At 39.9% G+C, this 17,346-nt stretch overlaps 2 protein-coding genes across 2 annotated transcripts in view; both read right to left on the bottom strand.

The window, feature by feature from the left end:
- HELLS (helicase, lymphoid specific) overlaps positions 1–9,688 on the bottom strand; it is a 50,183-nt gene extending 40,495 nt beyond the window's left edge. The window contains exons 1-4 of the mRNA XM_049790400.1: positions 9,550–9,688; positions 9,279–9,448; positions 5,855–5,977; positions 1,515–1,571 (exon numbers count right to left, since the gene is read on the bottom strand). Coding sequence (XP_049646357.1) covers positions 1,515–1,571; positions 5,855–5,977; positions 9,279–9,448; positions 9,550–9,688 — 489 coding nt within the window. The remainder of the gene's footprint in view (positions 1–1,514; positions 1,572–5,854; positions 5,978–9,278; positions 9,449–9,549) is intronic.
- A 3,474-nt stretch (positions 9,689–13,162) lies between these two features.
- The window catches only part of TBC1D12 (TBC1 domain family member 12), a 40,404-nt gene continuing 36,220 nt past the window's right edge, over positions 13,163–17,346 (bottom strand). Inside the window, exons 10-11 of the mRNA XM_049764311.1 lie at positions 15,622–15,880; positions 13,163–14,957 (exon numbers count right to left, since the gene is read on the bottom strand). Coding sequence (XP_049620268.1) covers positions 14,889–14,957; positions 15,622–15,880 — 328 coding nt within the window. The 3' untranslated portion in view covers positions 13,163–14,888. The remainder of the gene's footprint in view (positions 14,958–15,621; positions 15,881–17,346) is intronic.

Below are 17,346 nucleotides of genomic sequence, written 5' to 3'. Positions count from 1 at the left end.
AACAGCCGATCCAGGACCAGAGGTGGTTGGCCCGGTGATCCATATGGTCCCCCGTGCCTGCCAGGAGCTATTTCTGAGCAGACAGCCAGGAGTAACCCCTGAGCACCACCGGGTGTGGCCCAAAATAACCAAAAAAAAAAAAAAAGAAGAAGAAAAAAATAAAGATCTAATAAATGACTTTACCAAGTTCAATTTTACAAAGGAGAATTTTGTTATTTTCTTTTTGTCTGTTTGTTTTGTATTTTGTTTTTTGGGGTCACACACAGCAGTGCTCAGGGGTTACTCCTGGCTCTACACTCTCAGAAATCGCTCCTGGCAGGCTCAGGGTACCATATAGGATGCCAGGAGTTGAGCCAAGGTCCTTCTACATGCAAGGCAAATGCCTTACCTCCATGCTATCTCTCTGGTCCCCATTTTGTTATTATCTAATAAAGGTAGCTTAACATAAAAAGTTACAGGAAGCTCTGAAATTTAATTCAAATAGATATTAATTACATATAAGGTGATAATTTTTTTTTTTTTGGTTTTTGGGCCACACCCGGCAGTGCTCAGGGGTTACTCCTGGCTGTCTGCTCAGAAATAGCTCCTGGCAGGCACGGGGGACCATATGGGACACCGGGATTCAAACCAACCACCTTAAGTCCTGGATCAGCTGCTTGCAAGGCAACCGCTGCTGTGCTATCTCTCCGGGCCCTAAGGTGATAATTTTTATTCATGCATACATTCTATAAAGTGACTATACTGAATGAACAAATGAATTACTTCCTCTAAAAAATAACTTTGTCTTCTATTTAAAGTTTCTTTTTTAGGCTTTCATATATAAAATGCTGAAAAATGGGTTTTCATTTTTCCATTTAGCTTTTTCTATGATGGTTATAAGAGCCAGAGTTATTCTTCAAATAGAACAGCAAATGTAAAGTATGTGAGACCCTGGATTCAATATCAGACAGAGCTACACAAGACAAATACTACTGGGTATGGCCCCTAGAAGAATAAAAAATACAAAGATAGGGTAAGAACAAAAAAGGTTAAAATTACAAAGATGATGAAAAAAAATAAAAATAAAATAAAATAAATAAATAAATAAAATTACAAAGATGTGAGGCCGGAGAGATAGCGTGGAGGTAGGGCATTTGCCTCGGATCCAGAAGGACGGTGGTTCAAATCCTGGCATCCCATATGGTACCCGAGCCTGCCACAGGTAATTTCTGAGTGCAGAGCCAGGAGTAACCCCTGAGCACTGCTGGGTATGACCCAAAAACAAAAAAACAAACAAAATAAAATTACAAAGACATAAAATTTAAAGAACTGAATAGTACAGCCAGTAAGGCACTTGCCTTGCACACAGTCAACCTGGGTTCTATCCCCAGGACTGCATATGCCACCCACCAAGCTCCACCAGGAGTGATTCGTAAACAGTACTAGGAATAAGCTCTGAGGATAACTGAATGTGGCCCCAAAGCTACACAAAATTTTACAAAATAAAAAGTTTGCAAATTATTTGAGCTTGTTACCTTGGTAACTTTTAAAGACTCCTTTTTTCTCTCCAATTTCTCTTTCTTCCTCTGTTCCTGTAAGATAATAATAGTTTCTTATTATCACAAGAAAATGCAATGTATAAATTATACTTTTCAAGTAACTTAGTTCACACACACACAAAAAAAACTAGTAACAATCATAAAGCAGGGGCCAGAGCGATGGCACAATGGTAAGGCATTTGCTTTGCACACAGATGACCCAGAACGAAGGATGGTCAATCCTCCAGCATCCCATATGGCTCCCCAAGCCAGGAGCGATTTCTGAGCACATAGCCAGGAGTAACTGCAGAGTGTCACTGAGTGTAGCCCAAAAACAAAACAAAACAAAACCAAAAAAAAAAATCACAAAGCAAAGTTCCATCTTAAAGAGCTAGTGTGCAAATTTTGTATGCCAGAGGTCTAGGTTCAATCTTTGTAGCATTTTCCCACATTAAAAAAGATCAAGTATTGGGTAGGAGTAAACCAGAGTACGTCTAATTGTGGTTAAAAAAAATAAAACAGGGGCCGGAGAGATAGCATGGAGATACGGTGTTTGCCTTTCATGCAGGTGGTCATCGGTTCTATATGGTCCCCCGTGCCTCCAAGGGAGCCAGAAATAACCCCAGAGCACTGCCAGGTGTGACCCAACACACACACACACACACACACACACACACACACACACACACACACACACACACACACACACACACACACACACACACACACACACACACCCTGAGCACTGCCAGGTGCGAGGTCATCGGTTCTATATGGTCCCCCGTGCCTCCAGGGGAGCCAGAAATAACCCGAGCACTGCCAGGTGTGACCCAACACACACACACACCCTGAGCACTGCCAGGTGTGACCCAACACACACACACACACACACACACACACACACACACACACACACACAAAGATCATTCCCCAGCACAACAGTTAGAAAACATCACACATGGACCGGAGAGATAGCATGGAGGTAAGGCATTTACCTTTCCTGCAGAAGGTCATCGGTTCGAAACCCGGCGTCCCGTATGATCCCCCGTGCATGCCAGGAGCAATTTCTGAGCACGGAGCAATTTCTGAGCACGGAGCCAGGAAAAACCCCTGAGCACTGCCGGGTGTGACCCAAAAACCACAAAAAAAAAAAAAAAAAAGAAAAAAGAAAACACCACACAATGAGGAAACAATGCAGGCCTCCACCATACATGAAAAATGATTGAGCTCTGATAACTGGAAAAGTGCTGACCTCCTATTTATCCTCAGATAAGGAATTTAGAGAAGAAACATGGAGGATCCTCATAGAACTCAAAGAAAGCATGGAAGGAACTGAATAAAACACAATAATCAATAGATTAAGAGAATAGAAATGAGATATGGTGGAGCTGACGCCAGGGGAAAAAAAAAGAGAATAGAAATGAGAAAACTTCAAATGGAAATAACAGGACTGAAAAATTTGTTAGGCGAAATGAAAACCTCTTTTGAAAGTCTGTCCAATTGTTACAGCAACTGAGGACAGAATCATTGAGCTGGAAGATGAGATGCCTAACAACACCACACACAGAAAAGACTGAAAAAGAGCCTTAAAAGAAAAGATCAGACAATGAAAAAAACATCCTCAAAGAATATGAACAGACAAAAATAGAAGTCTTTGATAAACTCAACAAAAACTATATAATAATCACCAGAGTCCCAGAGACACAGGAAGAAAACCTCCATGAAGAATAGTCAAGGATATCATTGCAGAAAAACTCACAGAGCTAAAAAAAAAAAAAAAATGCATTCAACCAAATCCTGCATACCTGAAGAGTACCAGCTCAAAGAGTCGAAAGAAACGTACCCCAAGACACATTCTAGTCATAATGACAAATCCCATAGATAGGGACAGAATACTGTAAGAAGCAAAATCAAAAGACTGAAATTATATTCAAAGGAGCATTCTTAAAATCTACAGCAGACCTGTCACAAGAAACCCTCAAAGCCTGAAGGCAGTGGAGGCATACAGTAACAAAACTCAATGAAATGAAGGCTTTGCCTAGAATACTTCACCCAGCCAGACTCACATTCAGATTTGAAGTATACATAGCTTCAAAGATAAACAGCTAGGAAACTTTACAGATTCAAAACCAGCCTTTTAAGACAAAGTGACAGGTCTACTTTAAGACAAGACAGACCAACAGACACACCAAACTCCTACATAAGGATGACACTAAATCCAATGACAATTATCTCTCTGAAGGTCAATGGACTAAGTACACTGCACCAATTAAGAGACAGAAAAAAAATAAATAAAAAAAAAGAATTTATGTATATTAATGTTTGCTATTGTCTGGTAAATAATTTTTGTGTTTATATACATAACTTGGTCCCATGAAAGCACTGTACCATAGTTTCAGTTGATCATTGTATTAATATTCATTGTCATTCTGGTCTCAGTTGCAGAGATAAGGGTGCCGTATGTTACCATCTTCAGGTGTGGAATATATACTATTTGCCAAGTTCTTTTCTATTATACTGTGGACATCTGTGGCAGTAAACGTACAGTGGTAAAGGGTAGTGTGTATTCTATAACTGAAACTCAACCATGAACAACTTTGTAACCACAATGTTTAAATAAAGTAATTATATTTCAACAAAAAAAAAAAAAAAAAGAGAGTAGCAAAATGGATCAAAAAGCTGTATCGGGGCCGGAGAGAGCATGGAGCAAGGCATTTGCCTTTCATGCAGAAGGTCAGTGGTTTGAATCCCAGCATCCCATATGGTCCCCTGAGCCTGCCAGGAGCAATTTCTGAGCATAGAGCCAGGAGTAACCCCTGAGCGCTGCCGGGTATGACCCAAAATCAAAAAAAAAAAAAAAAAAAAGCTGAATCCAACATCCTACTGCCTTTAAGAAACACATCTGAATAATCAGAACAACATAGACTCAAAAAATCAAAGGTTGGATGAAAATCATCCAAGCAAACACACACCAAATAAAAATTATAAAAAAAACGTAAGTGAAAAAGAGTCGAACCCTCAAAGGTTCTAACAGTATATCTTAGAACAGCCCCAACAGTATGATGTTTAATAAAGCTAGACTCTAGAGGCCGGAGTGGTGGCATTAGAGCACGGAGAGGGGGCTCCTCCAAGAGCAAATAGCTAGAGGGAGACAGAGTGCCTCCTGTGTCCCAAAAAAGCTGAACAGAGGACTGACAACCGGAATACCACCACATGCCAGTGATGACACTCAGAGGCTGGATGGGATGCAGTCAAAGTCAGTTGTGTAGTCAAATCTCATTAATAAAATGAAGTTGAGCAACAAAAAATTAATTTTTAGTCATAAAGAAAAACCACTCAATAGATAGAGAGGAAAATAGTTGATTATTCATACAATGGGATGCTTCTCAGGAATAAACATAAATATAAAAAATGTGAATTAAACACTCATTTACATCAAACACAAGAAAAAGCAATACTAATATATAAAGTACAGTAAAAATGTAGATCAGTAGGTTTAGGGATCACTGAAATGAGAACCATGTTTGGGATGTGATGGAAAGGTTTCCTTGATTATGATAATGCCTATACAAGTCAAAAGTCATCAAAACCAGCCTTTTAAGACAAAGTGACAGGTCTACTTTAAGACAAGACAGACCAACGGACACACCAAACTTTGGGGTCGGAGCACTAGCACAGCAATAGGGCATTTGCTTTGCACACAGCCAGCCCAGGAAGAACAAGGGTTCAATTCCTAGCATCCATATGGTCCCCGGTGCTGGCCAGGAATGATTTCTGAGCGCATAGCCAGGAGTAACTCGTGAGCGCGACTGGGTATGGCCAAAAAAAATACCGAATCAAAATTAGAAACTTAGAATATGAGTCAGAGGGGCCTCGAGAGATAGCACAGCAGTGTTTGTCTTGCAAGCAGCCAATCCAGAACCTAAGATGGTTGGTTCAAATCCCGGTGGTCCCATATGGTCCCCAGTGCCTGCCAGGAGCTATTTCTGAGCAGACAGCCAGGAGTAACCCCTGAGCACTGCCGGGTGTGGCCCAAAAACCAAAAAAAAAAAGACAAAAAAAAAGAATATGAGTCAGAGCAACAGCAATTACCTTGCTAGCAGCTGACCTGGGACAGACCCAGGTTTGATCCCCGCCATCCTATATGGTCCCCCGAGCCTGCCATGAGTGATTTCTGAGCACAGAGCCAAGAATAACCTGAGTGCTGCTGGTAAGTGCTATGCACACCCCCCAAAGACACTTAGAATTTACTCATTTCACAGCAAAGTCTCAAAAGCTATTTCAATTATAATTAAATATAATTATGACATTAGTCATATTCAGACAGATATACATACCTCTAACTGTTGTTGTTCCATCTTAGTCAACAAAAATTTGGAGTAAATATTGCTTTTTTCAAGCAAATGTTGAAGTCTGCGGTATCTAACATCAGATGATTCTCTATCCCATGACAAGCGAGCCTATACAGAAAAAAAAGTCTCATAATTACTGACAAGTTTTCCAACATAATGTTTTATATAAGCTATACTGAAACTGGCTAATGGTTCTTAGGTTTAACATCTTTTCCAGGTAAAGTTTTACAAGAAGTTCACTTAATCAAAAATATTTCTGAGTTGAAGGACTATTTTAAAATATTTAAAATTAAAGCTTGAAAGTAAATATTTAGAATTTTTTAATTTTAAAGTTTTGTTTGATAGGGAAATATAGGAAACTAATACTTGGAGGTACCTGTGAAATTGGGGAATCCATGAGGTACTGGAGATCAAATCCTGGCCTAACACATGCAAAGCATGCACTCCAGCTCTTTTTCTTAATTTAACTTACTTTTTTTGTTTTTTTGGGTCATATACTGGTGGCACTCAGGGGACTATATGGAATGCTGGGGATCAAACCCAGGTCTGTCCTGGGTCAACTACATGCAAGACAGATGCCCTAGCACTGTTTTATCACTCTGGCCAAACTTTTAAAGTTTTTTTTTTTTTTTTGGAGGGGGGGTCACACCCGCTGTGCTCAGGGGTTAACCCTGGTTCTGCACTCAGAAATTGCTCCTGGCATGCTCTGGGGACCATATGGGATGCCGGATTTTGAACTACCACCCGTTTGAAGTTGGATGCATGAAAGGCAAATGCCCTACACTGCTGTGCTATCCTTCTGGTGAAACTTTTAGTTTATAAATAAATTTTATTTGTTACACAGGTTAGGGACTAGAACAGTGTTTTTAGAATTTAAAAATAATTTTTAAGGCTGGAGCAATAGAACAGTGGTAGTTTGCCTTGCACACAACTGACCCAGGATGGACCTGGGTTTGATCTCTGGCATCCCACATGGTCCCCAAACCAGGAGTGATTTCTGAACGCATAGCCAGTAGTAACCCCTGAGCATCAACAGTTTTAACTTAGAAGTTAAAACTATTAAATACTTAAAACTGTTCTAAAATATTTCATGAAAGGGTCAGAAATTGGTTTGTGGTGAGTGCCCTGAAATCCTAAATCACACTGTACAAAGAATTCATATATTAAATCTGATTTGTTGGGAGATCTTTTAAAATCATTGTGTTCTTCAGATATTGTAGCTTTCTTTTTACATGCTCTAGCTTTTGTTTCACTTTAAATAGCTTCCAATTACAAATCTGCTTTCGTTATTTTTATGAACCATTAATTTACTGAATGATTTCTACGATCTATAGTAAATCTAATGGTTATGGGGGAATCTCTCAATTCATCATGAAGATATTAAATTGAAATTGTAGAAGAACGAGAGAGAAAACAATTATTCAGTTGTCCACAAACTTTTCTATAGGAAAAAGAAATTTAAGTATATGAGCACTATAACATCTGTGTTCACTCAATTCTATCTTTTAGAATAAGAATTCTAGTCATAGACTATACATAAAAATACAATTATGATTGTGTTTTCATAAAACTATTTACATAAATAGGCACAGATGGGGCCAGAGTGGTGGCGCTAGCCTAGGACAGACCACGGTAGATCCCCCAGCTTCCCATATGGTCCCCCAAACCAGGAGCGATTTCTGAGCACACTGCCAGGAGTAACCCCTGAGCGTCATAGGGTGTGGCTCAAAAACCAAAAAAAAAAAGGGGGGGACAATCAAATCTAGATCCTAATTTGCCAAACTAATCTAACTTCAATTGAAAGGAAAATAACTAAGTTGAGGTATGAAGTAGGTGGGCTACTGGGACCATATTGGGTGCCTGTGATCAAACCTGGGTCAGGTGACATCTCTATTTCTTTCAAAATTTTCCACTACAAAAAATATGACTAAAACAGAAATATCAGCAATTATGAAAGTAATACACATCTATTACAGAAATTTTAGTGAAGGCAATACTAGGAATTAGATGTAGTGCATCATATATGCAAGCTAAACACTCTATCCACTGAGTCATCTATTAAAAAGGAAAACATCACCTATAATCCAGGGATTCATGCAGATACCATAACAAATCAATAGGTCAGTTAGTCTTTTACTACTCATAGTGTCTATGTAAATATACATTTTGAACTTTATTTTTTACTTAACTCTCCCCATAAAAGCTCACAACTTCTATCATTCCCCTTCCAGTAACTATAGAAACATTAAGATCACTTGTAAATCTTGACTAGCAATGACTTTAAAAAAGAATCAACTAGACACCAGAGCAGTGGTGTAAGCAGTAGGACGTTTGTCTTGCACGCGCCCAACCTAGGACAGACTGGTTCGATCCCCTGGTATCCCATATGGTCCCCTAAGCCAGGAGCGATTTCTGAGCGCATAGCCAGGAGTAACCCCTGAGTGTTACCAGGTGTGGCCCAAAAAACCCAAAAATATGTAATCAAGTATATATACAGTGGGGAAAACAAAGTACTCTGAGAACTCAGAATAAAGGTAAGACAAGGTCAACCTCCAACTCTTAGCCTTAGTTCTTTCATGTGTAAAACCAGACAAAGAAAAACAAATCTTCATCATGAGTGTATACTTAAAAGGCATTTAAAGACAAAAACTGGGTTAATTGGTGTGTGCCACACCCCCGTACTTCCCCCACCCCATTTCATCATAAGTAAAAGGAGATAACAAAAATTCCCACACCAACATTATACTGAAAGGAAGTAACTAAAAATAGAATCGTTTTAATAGTAGCAATAGAATCATTTAATTTGCAATGGAATCATTTAATTTGCAATGGAATGATGTAATAGTAGCTACCATTTTCCCCCTGGCATACAGCTAAAATATGCAGAACTTCCTTTACAGGGAAGTTAAACATATCTAACGGACCCAAAGATTAAAAGTTGCTTTTTTAGTAACTATCATAAACTGTAGGGAAAGAAGGCCAAGGAGTGAAACAGCAGCACTGGAAAAGCCTGCTTTCACCCAAGCCCTGTTAGGGAGGAAAGAGCCCAAATTAACATGAAAAAAAAAAAAAAAAGCAAAAGAGGCCAGGGAGGGAAGGAAGCCCTGGGGAGCACCAGGGACTGCAAAAGACCTAGAGCAAGTGTCTGGGCCCTGCAAGCTGCGGGACTCAAGGTGGGGTGTCCCATCCCAGAAGCAGGGACTGTGGCACTTTGTATTCATTCATTCATTCACTTTTTCTTTTCTTCTTCTTCTTCTTCTTCTTCTTCTTCTTCTTCTTCTTCTTCTTCTTCTTCTTCTTCTTCTTCTTCTTCTCTCTATCTCTTTCTCTCTCTGTCTCTCTCTCTCTCTCTCACTCTCACTCCCCAACACTGCCGAGTGCCTTCCCCCCCGCCCGCGGGCCAGCTCACCTTCTCGAGCATCTTCTGCTCCTGCTCCAGCCCCGCCGCTTCCAGCTGCTCTTCCTCCCGCAGCATCGCGGCTGTCAGCACCCCGCCGTCCGCCGCGCCTGCCTGCGCCCCGCGCTCCTCCGCGTCTCCGGCCGGGGAGGCCCCTGGCGGGGGACAGTCGGGCTTGGCGCCTCCAGGCAGCGCGGAAAGCCGAGTGGACTCCCCCCCGACCACCTCGACCCGCCCCGTCCCAGAGACCAAGGAGCGCAAAACGCCTCGCGCCTCCCTCCACCTCCACCGTGCAAACGGGGTTCCTCCACGACGCCTCGTCCCGCCTCCATGTGGCCCCGACTCCGCCGCCCTCGCCCGCCCGCCCCCGGAGGCCCCCTCAGCTCACCCCCCGCGCTGTTCCCGGGCTGTTCCGCCGGCATGGCTGTAGCAGCTAGACACCTCAGCGTCCCTCCTCTCAGCGTCTGCAACACGCACACCGCCGCCTCTCTCCTCTCTCTCTCTCTCTCTCTCACGCCCGAGGCCGAGGACCTGGCGAAGAAAAGGCGCTCTTGGCTTTCGCGGCAAATCCCCAGGTCTCGCGAGAGTTCGCGCGTTCAGGCCACGCCCCCGCCCAAACCACGCCCCCAGGCCCAGCCGCGCGACTTTTTAATGGGCTTCCCCGACCGAGGCGGGAGGGTTTCTGCGCGAGGCACCTGGCCGAGCGGAAGTGTGCGCAGCGAGAGGGCTTGTGGGTGTGCCCAAATGAGCTCCAATAGGCGGGATTTCAAGGATCTTAGCTGGGGAACTATAGGCGCACAAAGGGCGGATTAGAGATCTGTTTAGGAAGCCTGAGGCGGGTGGGGGTTGCGGACCCAAGGGAAGGTTGGAGGACAAAGGCCGAGGGAAGTGGCCCATGTGGAAGAGGAGGAGCTGGTGCTGGGAAGGTGGTGATGGTGGTGGTTCTGCAGGAAATGCTCTCAGGAACTGCAGCGACCACAGACCCTAAGAAAAGGGGAGGGAAGAGGAGCTCCTGTTTAGAGGCACTGGTGGACAGAAGGGATTGCTGTTGGAACTTTGTATGCCCGAAAAAGTAATTCACGGACTCAAAGAAAAAATCGTGGGCGTGCTATTTAAATGTTCCACAAATAATATACTTTGCTGTGCTGTTTCTCTTAACTTGCCACTTATTTTTAATCAGGTTTTTATTTTATTATTTTGGTCTATGCCACAATCGAACTCAGTCTCTAGCAAGCCAGGGAAAGACTCCAACCCCTAACCCGAACCTTGCCCTGACTTGCAATTCAGTTTTTTTTTTTTTTAAGTCGATTTCCTTTCTGATGTGTAGTAGAAAATAATTATATGAAACAAAATGCATATGGTAAAACCTAACTAGCTGGACTCAAGGAGTTTGACAAAGATTCTTGCATTCAAAGTACCTAAGAGCTTATTTATCAGTAACTTGCAGTGTACAACTTACCCAAAGTTCTTTCCCTCAAAAGTCTATTTTAAAACCTATTACTTTTTATATGTAAAGCAGCTAAGTTCAAACCAAAGCTTTATTAGAATTCAGGTTTTGAACACTTGAAAACATCAAAACAATATACACGCAATACAAAAAAAAAACTTTTGGGGTCAAAGATAGTAAGTACAGCAGGTGTGACACTTGCCAGGCACTCAGCCATTGTCCCTGCCAGGTGTGATTCAGGAGTAAACCTTTACCACTGCCCAATAACACCCCCAGAACTAAAAGAAGTAAATAAAATTCTAACTAATACAAAGATATTGAAATTTTTCATATCCACTGCAAATACTGCTTATAAAATCAAATATACCCAAACCAAGAACATTATTGAAGATACTGATGGAAAAAAATTAGCAAACAAATGACTTTAAACTTCGTAAGTTACTGGATTCTTTTAGAATACAAATGAGATAACATTAATTTTCATATTAAGAATTTTAGAAGTTGGTCCAAGGGTTGTGTGTTGTTAAGCTATTTAACATTGTCTCCTGCTCACACCCTAATTTGACTAACTGGGGTTTTTGGGGGCTTTTGGTTTTGTTTGGGCCACACCCATTTGATGCTCAGGGGTTACTCCTGGCTAAGCACTCAGAAATTGCCCCTGGCTTGGGGGGACCATATGGGGCACCGGGGGATCCACTGTGGTTCTTCCTTGGCTAGAGCTTGCAAGGCAGACACCTTACCTCTAGCCGCCACCGCTCTGGCCCATAACTGGGAGTTTTTACTCAGAGTTTTAAGAATCTATTATGCTGAGTGAAATAAGTCAGAAAGAGAGAGAAAAACGCAGAATGGTCTCACTCATCTATGGGTTTTAAGAAAAATGAAAGACATTCTTGCAATAATAATTTTCAGACACAAAAGAAAAAGAGCTGGAAGTTCCAGCTCACCTCAGGAAGCTCACCACAAAGAGTGATGAGTTTAGTTAGAGAAATAACTACATTTTGAACTGTCCTAATAATGAGAATGTATGAGGGAAATGGAAAGCCTGTCTAGAGTACAGGCGGGGGTTGGGTGGGGAGGAGGGAGATTTGGGTCATTGGTGATGGGAACGTTGCACTGGTGATGGGTGGTGTTCTTTACATGACTGAAACCCAAACACAATCATGTATGTAATCAAGGTGTTTAAATAAAATATATTTAAAAAAAAAAAAAAGAATGCAAAGAGGAGACAGTAACCTATTCTGCTCAAGGACTGACTCATGGGCCCGGAGAGATAGCACAGCGGCATTTGCCTTGCAAGCAGCTGATCCAGGACCAAAGGTGGTTGGTTCAAATCCCGGTGTCCCATATGGTCCCCCGTGCCTGCCAGGAGCTATTTCTGAGCTGACAGCCAGGAGTAACCCCTGAGCACTGCCGGGTGTGGCCCAAAAACAAAAACAAAAAAAGGACTGACTCATGGGAGGAAATAATTTTTTTTTTTTTTTTTTTTTTTTTTTTTTTTTTGGTTTTTGGGCCACACCCGGTGACGCTCAGGGGTTACTCCTGGCTATGCGCTCAGAAGTCGCTCCTGGCTTGGGGGACCATATGGGACGCCGGGGGGATCGAACCTCGGTCCGTCCTAGGCTAGCGCAGGCAAGGCAGGCACCTTACCTCTAGTGCCACCACCCGGCCCCGGGAGGAAATAATTTAAGGTGAAAATGATCAGTTAATTGAAATAAGATTGCTCTTTTGTATTTAAGGGACCTATGGTGGTATTGATGAAAATGGACCTATTCTCCCAGGGATGAGGAAAATAGGCACACACACACACACATACACACAATTGCTGTACACACACGCATGCACTGTACACACGATTGCTGTAACTCCATTACAGGACGATCTAACTGATTTGTGATGCAGCCTGGTCTGGAGTGTCCTTGAAATTGTGCTGACTCTGCTTTGCAAGTAACATGATCGGAAATTTCTGCTTCTGTACTCTTCTACCAGCTGCCTGCAACTGCCTCGTTCCCCATTAGATATTCCTATAAAACTGAGTTCTCACCTTTGTTCAGAGCTCAGTCTTTGGAGCTTGAGCTCACTGGGCCCACTGGCAAAATAAACAGTATTCTACCACTTCTCAATACATACTCATTGATTTTCCTTTGGCTTTTGGTGGGATTTTCCACAACAGTACAGAGGACAGAACTGGAGTTGACCATGTATAAGACAGGAGCTTTATCCTGTACTCTCTCTTCAACCCTGAAAATTATTATAAATGTTATAAATGTTTAAATATATTTATATTGACCATATCTGCACAGGAGGTTTAAAAATGATATCAAGCAATATTTTAGCTGCCAGTACTATCAGTCTAAAGAGACTGGGTTCATTTCTTAAATTTTATTTATTTTTTCACCAAACGTAAGTAAATCAAATATCCCCAAAGTAATAAAAACACACTTCAAGTAACTACTCTTACAAGTTTTATTTACACAATAATTGTTAATAGTGGTTTTTAGTGAATTCCTGTATTTACATTTTATATACACATTTATACTTAAAAGGTAAAGAAACTGTACAATAATAAAATTGAGAAAAAGAAGTGCAGTAACTTAGGTCCAACCCAAGAAATAGAAACACAAAGTTTAGGCAGATAACATAATCTCAATGAGATCACCGCCAAGGATTATATTTTCTCTAAATTAAGACCACCAATACCAAGAAAGCACATTTCCAGAGTTAAAAATGTAATTCTAAAATCTATAAAGACTCTGGGCACTTCCTCAATATTTTATTACACTACCAGTTTCCATGAGGCAAACTCCTCAGAAAAGAGCTACTAATGGAACCAGTAGGCTAAAAAGACAAATGGGTAAAATAATGGGCATCATCTGCTCCCATATTCCTGAAGGCAGTCGTTACACTAACAAGGATCTCAGGCTTGTTAGTTTGAAAACTATATACAACTAATACATACAGTATGCTTAAGTGTTTCAAAACAAACTGCAACATAGAAACATACAATAAATCTAATTTTAACAAAACAACATGTCACATAGATATCACTCATAATACTCAAGTGATTTAAGGTTCAAAAATCAAACATTTAACTTCAAAGTAATTTATCAATACTTTTCTTTATCCATTATGTCATCAAAGTTAGGCTCATTAGAAAGAAAAAGTTAATTTTTTATCTTTTATTTTTATTTCCATTGATTAAAAATAATTATACAGTGTTTTACAAGTCATGGACCTGACTACAAAGTAAGATTTCAAATTTCAAACTGGAATTAACAAATTTTTCTAACAACAGACAATAAAGGGATTTTAACCAAAATGTTTAGTCTTGCTAGAAAGCATGCTAATATTTTAAACTCTTAGAATGTATTTACTTATTACTCTTACCAGTGAAAAACCTCATTTGTGTTTATGGGCTTACTCCCAAAAATCAAGTCTTCAGTCCAATAAAGTGCAAAGAACTTCCCTTCTACCAGTTAGCTTTCTTAAATTACTAAATGATTACTTTCTTAGACCAGAAACAGGAAAGTTAAATATCTTTGAATGATAGGGAATACTTAATGGAAAAGAAACAATTTTCCTTCAAAAACAGACATGATCCTATGGGAAAAAAAACACCTAAGTAACTGCTAAAAAAACTCTAACCAGTATTTCCAGTTCCTAAGTAACACAAATTTGCCCAACCTATGAATGAAGATTAACAACTTCAGTGACTTTATCATCAAAGTCGCTATTATTTTATAAACCTTTAAAAAGTTGAAAATGGAGATGCTATATGTACTATAATATTTATTTCAAATAATATTTTGGAAGTAAAGTAGTAATTTAATTATTCTGCCCTGACCTCCAAAGTGCTTTTGTGGTAACTGTAAAAAAAATGTTATAAAAACTTGCAGAACTCCAAAACTGTTTAAAAAATTATTGCATTACACAGTTCACACCAAATGATGAGGCATCAACTAGTCACTTAAACCTTCTTCTTTGTCAAATGGCTTTCCCCACAAAATACTATTTTTACTAATACTGTCAATAGATTTCATTTCATTTACTTTGGTCATGGAATTCAAAATCAGCAGTTTTCCATGTCTTCATTCTTTCAGATTTCTTCCAAATTTTCTTCCATGTTTTATAAATAGAAAAAAAATTCTACTCAAAAAATTTTATATTTCAACTGAAGATTAGCTTTTCAGAGCAGGACTATTGTTCTTATCTCCTTCTTTAATATCCTTCATTACAGAAGCAAAGACCTAGAAATTTAATATAAAGTACAAATTAATCCTTCAAGACTCAAGCGTTAAATACTTATTACTTACAAGGTAAAACTTAGTTGGCTTAACTGTTCTCTAGAAACTGCCATTCCCAAATTCTCTTTATTTAAATCCAATTTTATAATATAGCTGAATTCGTTTTTCACTTGCCAAATATTCTATTATTACAAATGTCATTACCACTTGGTAAGATCAATATTCTTACATTCATTTTTATAAGCAATTAAGATTAGACTTCCTATTGTCTATGACAAAAAGATACAGTAATAATGCTTTCTTGCTTATGTCACATAAACTAATATATTTGCTTAGCTAAATTGTATAAGCATATAAAATCATTCATTGTATGTACATTGAATGTACACTGCAGTCTTCCTATTGCAAAAAATTAATATGATTGTTGTATATTTAAAATACTGAATTATTTAATTGCTCAAGCAAATACATGGCTATTGTAGGCCATACTTTATTGAACTCAAAAATTTGACTTCATTTAAATATCAAGCCATAGGTTTCAAAAGGTAAAAGAGAAGTAATATGTTTACAGCTATTTCTGTTTCAAAGTAAAAAATAAGTTAAGAGTCTTATGTAACTCAGTTGTTAACATTTGAAAATATTACAGGCATAAAAAATGTTATTTTACCTGAGTCCATTTTTTGGTGCTATTCTGCATCTGAATGGCTGCAATACAGTTGAACAGCTTTTCGGATGTGATATCTTCTGGCAATTTAGTTAAAAACTGTGCTATATGAATAAAGTCCATCTGTAGGAGAATATCTTCATATAACCGAAGGATTCCTAATCCAGTCCTAAATAAAAATTCCTCCCCATCTCTGCAAAATACATCCCAGACTCGACAGGCCAGATCCAGTGGTAGTGATTTGCTATAGAGGGTAAAGATCCTAAAAAAAAGAGGAGTATGGGTTGAAGATTTTTATTAATGTATTCATTAAAATTTTCTACATAAACAGAATACTATTTAACTAAAGACAAAAAGGCAAATAAGATATAGCTTCTTCCCCGAAAGAAATTGAGTAATAGGAAATAATAAATTAAAAACTTAAGTGAATTTACCATCTTTAAAGTTGAACTAAAACACAGACTGGGGAAAGAGATCAGGGAGATAGGAGTTTGATCTTTGATCTTTGGTACCACACGGTTGCTTAAGGACTGCTGATGTGCCCCTGGAAGACCCAAAGCTAGACTCGAAGTATCACTGTATCTAGACCTGACTAACAGACCAGGCTGGTCCAGTTTGGCCCTTAGTACCCCTGAGCATGCTTGGAAAGACTACCAACAACCCCTATCCAAACAAAAAACTAAAGCACAAACTGAGGGATTCTGGACATGTGTTGCCTGGGTATCTAATGCCAAGCACATATGGCCCACATCTCTCCTGAGATGTGGATTTTCATGCTTTCATGCTGGGTTTGTACTAGAGCTCTCTCTACCTTTGGTGTACTCTCTCCTGAGTACATTACTCATTACTTATTACTCTCTCTTTATTCTCTCCTCCCTTTCCTTAGTACCTCCAAATAAAACTAGTCTTTTAACCTTAAAGAAAAGAAAAACCAAATGATTCTGATTTCAATCTTGATTTATTTAATCGTATCACTATAGAAATGTAAATGTCCTGGGGCCAAAGTGATAGCACAGCAGTAGGGCATTTGCCTTGCACACAGTTAACCCGTGACAGACCAGGATTCTATCTCTAGTATCCCTATGGTCTCCTGAGCCTGCCAGGAGAAATTTCTGAGCACACTGCCAGGAGTGACTACTAAGAGCCACCGGTTTTGACTCAAAAAACAAAAACAAAAACAAAAAGAGGTTGGTCCTATGGCAATGGTTTATCAGAACTTATTAACGTTAGTATCACAAAAGTTGGTATATAAACCCGCCCCCCCACTGCTCAATTTGACTGACTTAGGAAAAAAAAAAGGCAAAAAGAGGGGCCGGAGAGACAGCATGAAGGTAAGGCATTTGCCTTACATGCTGAAGGTATCGGTTCAAATCCCGGCATCCCTTATGGTCCCAAGAGCCTGCCAGGAGCGATTTCTGAGCATAGAACCAGGAGTTCCCCCCCCCCCCCAAAAAAGAAGAATTTCCCTATTTGTAAGGGAAGGTTTTTTCATTTAAATAATGTCCTAAAGTATAGTTATACTGTTTCTTTTTAACTGTATTTTTTTTTCTTTTTTTTTTTTGGTTTTTGGGCCACACCCAGCGATGCTCAGGGGTTACTCCTGGCTGTCTGCTCAGAAATAGCTCCTGGCAGGCACGGGGGACCATATGGGACACCGGGATTCGAACCAACCACCTTTGGTCCTGAATCGGCTGCTTGCACGGCAAACACCGCTGTGCTATCTCTCCG

Source organism: Suncus etruscus, chromosome 17, assembly GCF_024139225.1.
Source record: "Suncus etruscus isolate mSunEtr1 chromosome 17, mSunEtr1.pri.cur, whole genome shotgun sequence".
Taxonomy (NCBI): Eukaryota; Metazoa; Chordata; class Mammalia; order Eulipotyphla; family Soricidae; genus Suncus; species Suncus etruscus.
Note: the sequence above shows the minus strand (reverse complement) of the source record. Positions and strands in the feature narration are given on the sequence as shown.